We start from the raw sequence: 12,535 nt of genomic DNA on the forward strand, positions 1-12,535 counted from the left end.
GTGGGGCAGAGGCACCTCGCTGGGGCTGGCGTTTGGTTTGGGGTGGCTCTTTCCCCACCATTGTTTTCCATCTACAGAGAGGCACCAGCCACCATAATGCCTCCTCTGCCCTCTCCTAGGGGTCTTTCATGTTCCGGGGAGGAGCCTCAGCCCCGTTTCTGCTGTCAGGGTAATCGCGTGCCTCCAACACGCCATGCCAGACCTGCTGCTGCAGGAGGTGAGCGCCCGTCCCTGCTGCCGCCTGCCCAAGGCAAGGAGATGACTCCTCGAACCTCATCCTTGTCCCGGTGAGGATGTGGGCAGCGTTGCTGGGTTGTTCTCATTCCCCTGTCCCTCCATGTCTCGCAGGTCAAGTGACATCCACCCACTTAGGGGGTTTCTGAGGCAGGGGTGCTCTGGCCGTTGCCCCCCGACCCCAGAACCTGCCTCTTTGTCCGTTTGATTTCTCCCCGTGAGCTTTGCTTTTCCCTTGTCCTTGTGCTGGCAGCACAGCAAACCCCGGGGCCGGGGGGTGATGGGGCACCCACCCCAGGCGGGGCCCACGGCTTCGGAGGAGAGGACAGCACCCTCGGGATGCTCTCTTCAGCAGGGCGAGATCAGCCAAAGCACAAAAGCGTGTCCCGGGGTGAGGAGCTGTGAGCAAGCGGCTCATCCCCGGCTGACACCCGGCGCTGCACACGCTGAGAGGTGTGAGCCATGTCGTGTGGCTGCTGTCGGGAGGCGGAAACAAAGCTCCCAGCGAGGCAGTGCGGCGGCAGCATCCCTGGGGAACCTCAGCCAGCGGAAAGTCACTGGGCTGGGATGTGGCTGGCAGTCACGCTCTCCAGCAAAGACCACAGGATCTTTAATGATGCGAGTCGTCAGGGCTTTAATCTCTTATTCGTTTCAAATCTAATTTCTAGTGATTATGTCTGTAACACGGTGCTGGGGCAGTGGCTTTGCAAGGACCTAGGGAAAAAAAAGAAGTGACTCACCAGCTCTGTTGCTCTCCAGTAAACCAAGTTAATTAAAAAACCCAGCGACTGTAGCTTCTGCCTCTGGACCTGGAGTGGCAGGTAAGCTTCAAATCATCTTTGTGTTCCTTATTTTCTAGTCCGGGTAGGGTCAGACCAGGCTCTCATATAAAGTTGATTTGAAATTATAATTCTGTTTTAGTAATTTTGGTAATCAAAATCTTTGGAATTTGGGGATTTGGAGTTTCTTTTTCCTGCATTGGAGCAAAATGACAACCTTTTGCTTGGTTTTCCTGATGGGCCTGTGTTGAAATGTCCGCTTCTGGAGGGAAAGCTGGATGTTTTTCATCTCTCTCTGTTCCCCTCTGCATGGATCCTTTCAGAGCCTGTATCAAAGCTGGTTTTGTATTTTCAACAGAGAGGAAAAAGGATTGAATGAAATATTTTCCACCCACATATAATTGATTTCAGCATTCACTTTTGTTGATCTCCTGCGAGTACCTTGGAAGCCCTTATAAGTACAAAGAGTTTCATCTCCTGCCTCTCCTTAAATCCCTCTCTTACTCCATCTCCTCTCTAGCTTGTCACCGACGTGATTTCTGCAGCGCCTGCTGACACAGGCAGTTCCCAGTCGAGCGTGATCATGAGACGCCTCACGGGCAGGGAGATTTTCCCCGTCCCATCGCGGGGCGGTTGGTGCTACTGGAAGTTGGGTCCTGCAAGTTTCAGATCACTTATCACATAGAAAAGCCAGATGCACTTGACAGCTGATGTCAGGTTTCTCAGCTCACTTGAACAAGTGGCAAAGGGCAGCAGCGGCTCTTAGCCCGGTGTTTCCTGACCCACGTCCTGCCAGAACAGGGCAATAAGCCCAGCTGTGACTGGGAAGAGGTTCCCCCCGCTGCTGGTGCTTTCTGCTGGGGGCGGGGAGGGAGGGCACGGCTCAGCATCGCTGCAGCCGCTTGCACAACTGGCACATGCACAGACATGGTGTGCCACAAGCCCTGCAAACTGGTTCTGGCTCCTGGCTTGGCACCGCCAAGGGGGAGGAAGAGCAGGAGGAGGGCGGGTGGCAGTGCCGGCCGCTGCCGGTTATTCCCTTTTATGGGCCGAAATGAGCCCGACCTGATCCTTGGTGGTGGAAGTGCCAGGCAGGCACGGCAGGCTTTGGAAAGCCCTGCAAACAGCCAGCACGGCCGTTTCACCGTTGTTTCTTAATCCGTACTTTGTTCTACGTGTGCCCAAGGTGCCACCCCTCCAGTGCCCTCTCCCCCGCCAAGTGCCGGCATCGCTGGAGACGTGACTCTGCTGGGGAAGTGTCACACACAGGCAGGATGCTTCAGGGGTATACTGGTGCTTCTCTTCATCTCCCGCAAATGTCTGTAGTCTCATAGCTTAGGGCTGGTGCCATGGAACTACAAGCTACTGGAAAATTCCCACTTTTTTTTGACTCACACCCCAAGGAAAGCAATGAACACATCCATTCAAAACATGGATTTTTTTTTTTTTTTTTTTTTAAATTACTAGATCCGAACGTATACTCAATATCCGTCTGGATGCCTCTCCTCTCAGAGGAGAGGAATTTAAGGGCTGGGGTAGTAGCAGGGCCACTTGGTTTCCAGTTTGATGGCTAATGTTGCCTTGCTGCCCCATCCCCGAGTGACGGCTGATGCCAGGACCCCCCCTCCTGTGATCCTGACCCTTGCTAGTGTCAAAGCCAGCTGCAGCACAGCTCCTTTCCTTCCAGCTGGTCTCATGGGGCCTTGCATCCGTATCTCCGTCAGGGAATGAAACCAAGTCATTGTCTGAAAGGAGAAAAGCAGCTCCGAGTGCTCCGTGGAGGGTGAGCAAGTGCCTGCCCAGTGCGCGGAGGCGAGTGAGGGGCTGGGGTGCTGCTGCTGGGGCAGTTCAGGAACAGCTCCGGTGTTTGGGTGGGGATCCTGGGGGCCGTGGCTGCTCTTGGACTTCTCTGGGCTCTGCATGGATCCCGGGATGGGGAGGCGGACTTTCCCTGGCTCCCAGGGAGGGCGGATGCTGCGGTGCGCATTCCTCCTGCTGGTGATTCACCGCTAACCCTGCCGCCTGCTCCCTCCCCTCACCAGCCCTCTGCTCGGAGGAGGGCATCGGCGGCGCTGGCCTGGGCAGGGGGCACCCTCCGCCCCCCTCTCCTTGCCCAGCCTCCCTCAGGTGCCTCATCCCTGCCTGCCAACTAAGGTTATCCAACCCTGGGCTTTGCCCTGGGACAATTCCCGCTTAACCGGTTAAATCCTTGCCTACTTCGGTCTTGCCCACCAGGTCTCGGAACTCCTCCCGAGAGGCTGTGCTGTCTGGGGCTGGCTCCCGGGTGGTTCGAGCGCTGCCCTCGCTGCTCCTTACACAGCACGGCTGGGTGCGAGCGCAGGCTCTGGGCACCCAGGGGGACCCTGGGCTGGGTTTTGGCACGGCTGAGCTGAGCTGTAGACTCGGCTCCATCTGCTGCACCGTACTGGGGACCACCCACAAAGATCCGGGCTACTCAACCTCTGCAGGCTTACTAGGGAGCACGAAAGCACACGGAAGCAATTAAGGATGTGATTCAACCCACTCTTTTCTTTACTATATTGCTAATAATGGAAGACCCCAGCTTGATACTTGTACTCCGGGGCTGAGTTTTCAGGGCTGGCAGTAGGCACGCAACTGTTTGTTACTTCCAAACTCCTGTTTTATCTGGAGTAGTTTGAACCCAAGAAACAGATCTTTTCCTTCCAAGTAATGTTGTGTATATAAAACTAATTGCGATGGAACAACCACGCTTTCAGAGATGCGCTGCTGTTTTTCCAAAGTCTCAGCACTTACCATCGAAGCTGAACTTCCACCAGAAGCTGCTGAGCAGCATCAGCTCTTGTCTCTCCCGTTACTCCTCAATCCTGTACCTTTGTTCTGACCGTGAGGGCTGCCTTATCAACAAATTCACCCCCGCAGCTTTCCCATCTGATTAATAGTAGGAAAAAGGCTAAGTGACCTCAGTGGGACATGGCCAACGCGGTCCAGCCTGGCAGCGCGTATCTGAGCTTGCAAAAGAATCTCAACTTTGCAGGTCGGTCAGCACAACCCAAACCCAGAGGTGGGAAAAGGAAAATCTGCAACCGGTGCGGCCCTGTGAACAACACAGATCCTCCTGCAAAGCTCCAGGAGCAACACTGTTGTTTAGAAGAAAGGAAATTCCAACCCTTCCAAGGCAACACGTTAACACATCTACTCTGTTGCTTCTGTTGTTGACAATAGTTCACACTGAGACATTTTTGGTAAAATTATATCGGGTTTGTGAGACATGATACCATTTCAATTGAATTATAGTTCCATTGTAAGGCTTCATTTCCTCTCACATAAAACAGGATCTAACATCCAGGGCTTTTTCCAGGCTATTGCTAAGTACAAAATACCTGCTGTGTTTTATTGCACAGACGCTGCACTACCGGGGCTTGCTTATTGCTTTATAAAACGTTAGAGCAGCCTTGAATATGAAAGATGTCATACAAATCTAAACAAAACCTTTTTTCTTCCATTTCAGATGATCTCTGAAGGTTCTGTACTGAGATCTTTAGTCAGAGTGTGAAGAAGGAACGAGACTATTTTGCCTCCTAAAGCGAAGAGCAGATATAGACCGAAAGGTGAGTCTGTGTTTATTATCTCAGCCCCAAATTCAGCTTCCCTCAGCAGCGTCCCAGGTTTCGACTGCAGACGGGCGAGGAGTGTGTAATTGCCCTCCCCTGCAGAACCCTCCTCTGGCCCTGGGTAGAGCGGGGCAGAGCACTGAGTGGTGGCAGGGCAAGGACCCCCATGGCTTTGCAGAAGGGCTGCCACCTGCTTAGCAGAAGCAGGGGCCTTCATTATTTCCGTGGGTGTTACAGCTGCTGAACTGGCATTTTGTGAGGAAGCCTGTCCTGTAGGTGGTTTGCCTTTGAACAAAACTCTGTGGATTAGGGTACGGTAACGGAGCTCCAGCTTTCGTGCATGTGCCCTGGTGGGCAGAGCAAAGGTGGTGGTCAGAGGTACCCAAACAGATGAGCTTCTGTGCTGAGATTTTGGGTTTAATCAAGTTTTTTGATTAAGCCCAATGTTTATTATTGAGGATAAGCAATGGAGATGCTGGGAACTCCTTGTATGCTTAAGACTTACTAGAAGAGTTGAAATACCAATAAATAAAAAGAGCAGGTTTCTACTTTCCTTTTAAGCATGGGGTTAGATGAACGTGCCGTTAAAGCAATCGCAGGCAGGACAGACCTGCTCAGCACAATGCAGCTTCCGCACTGACCTCACTGGGCTTTTATTTGCTCAGAATCCAGGGCCTGATTCCGCAGGTCCTACCGCGCTGGTGCAACTTAATTCTGTGAGAGCTCAGAAAGGCTCATCGTCAAAGTAATGCAGGTGAGTGTGGCCAATGGCTGGTTTTAGCTTTAATTTTGCAAATGTTGAGAACTGCCTATTTTTGATGTACATCGTTATATAGCAGATCAGGTGTTTGCTTGCAGTGTGAATTCAGGCACACACGCACACACATACATGGCTGTGAGCGAGCTCCCTCGGGAATTCACGTTCCTTACTGCTTTCTAAAATGAAAAATATTTTGTTTTGCCAGTTAAGGTCTCTGTTTTCTCCCACTGTACACCTGGAGCTCACTGCAGTAGGGCAGAAATCAGGATGGGAATGTGCTTTATCCATGTTTAGTTACTCTGATAACTTAATTTCTCTTTTTATGAATTTGCCTGGGTCCCTGAACTCTGAAGACAGACCGTTCCAATTCAAAAGGAGGGGAAAAAGAATCCCGGCAGCCTGACGCGTGTGACACCTTACTGACGCTATTAGCGCGGCTGCTTTGTCATTGCACGTTTGGGCTTTAGCTTCTCAAATTGCTGCCTGCGCATCCAGTGTTTCTACCCAGGATTTGCATTTTGGACTCATACTGCTCCTACAGCATCCATGCCGCCGCATCCCTACCTGGAGAGGGGTGCCGTAAGGAAACTCCGCTTTCTCGCTGCTCTGGGTGGCCACGGTGGGGTTGCTGGAGCTGATGAGGACGGGGGAGCTGATCTCCAGCGCCTGCCGCTCGGCAGGCGCGTGGACCATCCTGTTGAGGGTGTTCAGGGCGGTGGTGATGGAGAACTGCCGCAGGCTCTTCCTCCTGGAGTCGGGCACCTTGGGGAACGCTGGTGAGTCCGCGCCCTTTGCTTTGGGAGACGCCGTTCGTAGGGACGTGCACTTAAACTGAGGGGACCAGTGGCTTTTGCTGGTCTGCAGGAGTTGCCTTGCAGTGGTGTTTGGCTGGAAGAGACAAAGGCAGATGTGATGGCATGGCTCAGAAGTTACTCCTGCCACAGCCCAGTTCTCCCTTTTTCCTCTCTTTTCCTCTCTGTCAACAGAGCTGCGTGCAGATTTCAGGTGACATTACAGGTGATCTTTAAAAACTTATGGCTCAGTCATTCCCCTGATGCATTTGCAGTGACAAATCCTGGATGCAAAATTACTGATGCAAAGCTGGCAGCAAAATTAAAATTGGTTTGAAAAACTTATTGCTTAGAGAACAGGTTACTGGGGCTGAGTGCTCCCCCCAATACTTTACCACAAGCTTTGTTTCTCGTCAAAGCCTTTGGCTTGCAGAGGTGTACTGTGCCAAGGAGGGCTGGCTGACCCTCTAGCAGCATTATAATAAATTTAACTCTAAATTAGAAGGGACGTCAGGGCACATCTCCCTTTTCCGCTTCGTGCTGGCACGCTTGGGTGCGTCTCGCAGCAGGACGTCAAAGCTCTGCAGTCAGCTTTCGGGCATGAGCTTGGAGAAGCCCTTACCAATGGTGGCTTTCCCAGCAGAATTAGATCCACGCAATTACCTCTCTGTAGGCCAAAACATTCCTGGCTTGGTCCTGCTTCCATTGAAAAAGCCTGGCTCGTTACCCATTGGGTTTAATGAGGGAAGAGTCAGGCCCTGAGTTTGCATACGGGCGATGTTCAAACAGTATTTCTTGGAAACTGCTGATCACACAGTATTAATAGCAAAGGGCATGTGGTGACAATGTTTTTTACCACGATGACTGCCAGAGGAATTAATCATGATTTACTGCTGACATTAATGAATTGCAAAACTTTGAGATTCTCACCCACTCGTGTGAGGCAATGTGCCTGGCTCCTGGGCTGAGGAGGGATGACTCTGACGCAGGAGAGGTACAGGTGTCTCTCAAGCATTATCATTTTAAAGCAGGGATTATTTTCACATTTCCCTCCTCCCCACTCCTTAAAGCAAGGTTTAAAAACAATAGCGTGTGCATATGTACACATATAAGATGGCAATATTGTCATTTCTGTACATAATTAAACTTCAGCCTAAACAGGAAACATCTTTCTTCCCTCTCTAAACACTGGGGGATGCAATAAAATGGGGCGCAAACGTAAGCATCAAAGCCAAGAAAAGCCTTGCATCTCCCAAACAGACCTATCTTTGCCTTCTCCGTAATTAATTTCTAATTCCTTGGTGGCTTTATGTGGCCCTAACTAACTTATTTCTGTTAACGCCAGACTTAAATAAGTAATTACTGAAGCTAAAATGATTTAATTAAATGAAAAGACATTTTACAAAATATATTAGAGCTTCAAATAAGATGTTTTACTAGTGTCCTTTTATAAAATAGCCACAAAGAAGTGCTTGCTGTAATTATGATGATTACAAGTATTAATTTTATTTCTAGGAATTCTTGTTGGTGCCATTTACACCCTACATCTCAAGCTAAACTGCAGGAATACAATTAATGTCTAGACCAGTGCTGACAAAATAGGGCCAGGGAGGGGGTGGCTGGAAGGGCCGCGGAACCGGAGCGCCGGGAATGCCGCTGCGACGCACTGGGCATGGTGGGGGGCCACCGAGACCAGCCACCCCCCTGCAGCCCCAGGACAGCAGCTGGGGGGGGGTCATGGGGCAGAACCCCCAGCAAACAGCCACACGGGAGCCGCTTACAACAGAACCTCTTCAAAACGCAATTTTGATATTTTGCCTGAATTTGGCATTTTTGCCCCTATTTTTTTTCCCTGTTGCGGAGGCTTCGTTCCGGCGAGGGAGAGGGAATGGCTCGCTGTCTGCAGGGCCCAGAGGCAGCGGTGAGCTGTGCTGTGCCGGGAGGAGGGCTCTGCCCCCAGGTGCTGGCACACGCCGCTGCCCGGCATGGTGTTGGGTGGGCACGGCCGAGGACGGGCTGTCACCCCCCTCCACACACATACGGTGGGGAAGGTCCCTGCTTTGTCACCTAACGTGCTCCCAGCTCTCATCAGCGCTGCCAGGGACGGTGATGCTGTCACCCTGAAGGGCAGGTGCATGGTGTCCCCAGCCCGACCAGGCAGGTGGGTGGTCGGGGTGTGGGTGGGCTTGCTCTGCCATGGCGGAGAGTGGCCTCCGTAACTGCCATGGTGCTGCGCCCTGGCCAGGCCCCTGGGATAGCTTCTGCTCCGCAAAGCCAGCCTGTCTGGCCTTACTCAGCATGACGCTCAAACTTGTTTTTAATTTAAAGGTGCGAGCGTGGCTGAATTGGGACCGTGGACATGAGTCTGATGGTGAGGACATGAAAAGCCTTTGACTTGCTGGATGCTTTCCATCGCATGGAAATGCCTCTGTAGTTGCCACACACACAACTAAAAATGAAAATGGCATTTTAGCTACGAACCAAGCGAAAAGCCCCTGTGCAAGAGTCGAGGTAATCCGTGTCACATTGCCGAGAAGCTCAGATCGCTATTTCAGGAGCTGAAATAACCTGGCGTTGCTGGAGTGCAGGTATTTGAAATACTCGGGGAAAAGAAGCTGGTTTGTATTGATGGTAGCTACGTCTCTTTGGAAAGACTTACATTTCTGAGCAACCCAGCAGAACTAAATCTTGTAAACTTTTTAAGATGTTTTGATTTCATCATTTTAAGGATATCTGCCACGTGTGTGGGGGGGAAGGAAGGAGAATTTTACAGAAATGTATGTTTTTCTGTGTTCTGAATTAATGTATAAAGTTTGGGGCTAAAATTTTAATGACTCCAAGGCTGAAGGGATCAGAGAAGGCTGGTTATTGCTGGCCAAAACTTTGACACCCATGCAGAGCACGTGCATAAAGTTTTCATCTGAACTGGTGGAAATTTTGTATTAATTTTTCAGTAAGTGATTCTCAGCTTTCATTTGCGTGTCTGAACAGTAACTGCTGCCTACTGCCTCGAAGAATCATAGAATCATAGAATTTTTAGGGTTGGAAGGGACCTTAAAGATCATCTAGTTCCAACCCCCCTGCCACGGGCAGGGACACCTCCCACTAGACCAGGTTGCTCAGAGCCCCATCCAGCCTGGCCTTAAAAACTTCCAGGGATGGGGCTTCCACCATTTCTCTGGGCAACCTGTTCCAGTGTCTCACCACCCTCATGGTGAAGAACTTCCTACCATCCAGTCTGAATTGACCCATCTCTAGTTTTAATCTATTCCCTCTAGTCCTACCATTACCCGACATCCTAAAAAGTCCCTCACCAGGTTTCTTGTAGGCCCCCTTAAGATACTGGTAGGCCACTATAAGGTCTCCTCGGAGCCTTCTTTTCTCCAGACTGAACAACCCCAACTCTCTCAGTCTGTCCTCATAGGAGAGGTGCTCCAGCCCTCTGATCATCCTCGTGGCCCTTCTCTGGACACGTTCCAGCATGTCCATGTCTTAAGAACAGATTGCTGTATGGTACTGCATGTGAATCTCTGCCCAAATTTCCAGGTGGGCTTGTTGCCAAATTACTGTCACCTTCTCCCGAGGGAGGGCCAGGGCCCATGGCGAGGTGAAGGCAAAAGGTGGGGGTATCCGCCAGGTGGGAGAGGTGGTCGAGGACAGAAGCTGCCCGTGAAGCCAGCAGCAGCACGTGCGAGAGCGGGCAGCTGTGGGGATTGGCATGTGTTGCTTTTGTTGGTATTTTTGAAAAAACGAGATGAAGCTGCCTGCAGCAGAGCTTTGGTCGAAAGCCAGGCTGTGCTGGACAAAAGCAACTCCTGTGTCATCCACCCGCAGCTCCAGCATCCCTGCGCTGAGATTCCCCTGCCTGCTCGGGCTCCTGGAGGAATCCATCGTCTCTTGGTGGTGGTTTGCAGAGAGACGGCTCTCTCGAGTTGCCCGCCTCAGCTGGCTGGTCACCCTGTGCTTTACCCGGCTGGAGGAGGACACAGCACTGCCCCGAGGTTACTGCAGAGGGGAGTTACTGAGGTGACTGCTCCAATCTTTGTCATTTCATATGATAACTGCTGTCCCGAGGCTGGGGGGCAGGAGGATGCTCTCGCCTCTTTGCAGAAGCGTGTTTGTGTTAGATCCGCGCTAACTCCCTGTGTGTGAACTTTGCTGCGGGAGTGGGGATGCGCGCTGCCTCCTAACGCAAATAAACAGAATGAGTAAGCCCTGAAACAAAGGCAAATAGAGTGAAAGAGAAAAAACAAATGCAGATGGCAGAAAGCCGAGGAAGGCACCTCCTGCTAATGAGTGAATCCTCCTGACAAAGGGAGGGTTGCTGGCTGCCCAGCCTCTCTGCATCTGCACTAGCAAGCGAAAAGCCCACATTTGATAGAGCTGCTGGTGATGTGTGACATTGCTCTGAACTGATTTTGCTCTTTTAATTCTTCCCCTTAGTCAGAAACCACAGCCGGCTCTTGTACATTCAATTTCTCTTGCCCCCTGCCAGCCACCCCACATCCAGCTCCGGCTCCCTGGGGACACCCAACCTGGGCCACAGCCTCTGTCTCCTGCCTCCTCTTCCCACCCGTGAGAGCGAGGAGACCATGGCATCTGTGCTGCCAGCTGGATGGAGAAAAAGGTGACTTCTCAGTGAGGACACTGGTGCCTCTGGGCAGCGCTTTCTGTTCTGCTCTGCCATGCCTCACCTCGTTTTGCCACTACAGGGACAGTTGACTTTGCTGGGAGGTGTGCACTTACTCAGAAGAGCGTGTCCTCTAACTGAGTAAACACAAGCTCTGTAGCCTTTGGGGAATAAAGGGAAATGCAGTGAAAGTTCAGGTATTGCTCTGCAAATGCATGCCTCTGGTAGGCTGCATAAATGGTGTACCCCAGACCTGAAAGCAATTTTCTTTACTATGTCAGTAGGTGTCGTTTAGGGATCTCCCTGGAGTGCCTGAGAGCAGACTACCACCATCAGCTGCTCCTCATCCATGACAGCAGCATGGGCCAGGAGCTGAGCCCAGGGACTGCAATCGCTGCTGATGGTGGGCACTTCCATCCCTCTCTGGATGCCCCTTGTCCTGCACATACCCCTAGGTGCCCGTGGGGCGGTTGGGGGGTGGGGGGGTTTAACCGCTGGCGGCAGTGTCTGAGGGGGCTTGGGAACCTTACAACTTTCCAAAAGGGAGCTTCTATGGAGCTGGGGAGTAGCAGAACACCATGCAGTCGAAAGAAGGAAACGGGCTGGTACCTTATGGAAGGTCAGGCAGTCCTTGTTCTCGGTCTTGTCCCTGCTCCTCAGGTCAAGGCTGTAGAGTGCTCTGCCCAGGGGCGGGGGCAGGGGAAGGTGCTTGATGACTTGCACGGAGCTGGCTGGGAAGACGCCGCTGATCCCGTTGACCTCCCCCAGATACCAGTTCTCATCCAGCTGTCGGAGCAGCACGATGATGTCCCCCTTGTTGAACCTCAGCTCCCCGGGGTTGTGCCCTCGGTAGGTGTACAGGGCCTTGGCTCGCGGGACCTGTGGGATGAGAAACAGCCCTTGCAGTTTGTCCGTGACAGCGATGCGCAACATAGACAGAATTCCCCAAAAGCATTCGTAATTACTGGGAAAAATTTAGAGGTCTACGGCTTAAGCAGGCATTTATTGGGATTAACTACCCACATCCTTTCTTGATGTCTTTTTCTAATGAAGACAAGCTCCAAAATACTTATGCTAAATTTGTATCAAGATGAAAATCAGGCTGAACTTGTTTAAGAATATTAAGAAACAATTAATGCCTTAAACTAACCTTCCCATGGGATCTTATTGCCTGCTATAAGGTAATATAATGACTGATACAATATCTATTTTACAGGTATTTCTGTTTCAGAATGACCGGGGTCGCAGCCACTGTCCAGCTGACCCTGCGGCTGTCACCTGCAGTGTCCGACTGTGCGTGTCTAGAACGCAACAGGAGCCAGGTGAGTGCAGGTTACTGCTCTCCTGTGGTTATCTCCTTGCTTTAACAGCGTGTGACCGTGACTTTATTTCAGTCTTTAATCTGGGTTACAGGAAGAGAGGCTTCTTAATGTTGTTGTTGTTGCAGTATAATATGAGGAAGAAGAGATATACCAAAACCAGAAGAGATGAGGGAACTTTGCCATCTTGACTCTCATCAAAATGAAACTACAAAGTTCACTTAAAATAACTGCTTTACTGACCCTTATCTATAGTAGAAAACTCAATTTAATACACAATGCAACAGATCATTGAGACGGCTGAATAAACCCAGGGCTGTGCCTGGCCTCAGTGCTGTGAACCCATGGGGTACAACTCGAGGGCAGCCTGAGGAGTGTTTTTCCTGGGAGGAGTGCAGATATGCCAATGTTTTCAGCCCTCTCTGTAGA

The 12,535-nt window shown here is 51.3% G+C and overlaps 1 protein-coding gene across 5 annotated transcripts in view; it reads right to left on the bottom strand.

Moving 5' to 3' along the window:
* SH3RF2 (SH3 domain containing ring finger 2) overlaps window positions 1-12,535 on the bottom strand; it is a 45,665-nt gene that overhangs the window by 16,500 nt on the left and 16,630 nt on the right. For all 5 annotated transcript variants that reach the window (XR_010072928.1, XM_063349171.1, XM_063349174.1 and 2 more), the window contains 2 exons: window positions 11,397-11,666; window positions 5,931-6,254 (listed from right to left, as the gene is read on the bottom strand). Coding sequence is in view for 4 of the 5 variants with exons in the window: in XM_063349171.1 (XP_063205241.1) it covers window positions 5,931-6,254; window positions 11,397-11,666 (594 nt within the window). In the remaining variant the exon portion in view is untranslated. The remainder of the gene's footprint in view (window positions 1-5,930; window positions 6,255-11,396; window positions 11,667-12,535) is intronic.

The sequence above is a fragment of the Chroicocephalus ridibundus genome, chromosome 11, assembly GCF_963924245.1.
Source record: "Chroicocephalus ridibundus chromosome 11, bChrRid1.1, whole genome shotgun sequence".
Classification (NCBI taxonomy): Eukaryota; Metazoa; Chordata; class Aves; order Charadriiformes; family Laridae; genus Chroicocephalus; species Chroicocephalus ridibundus.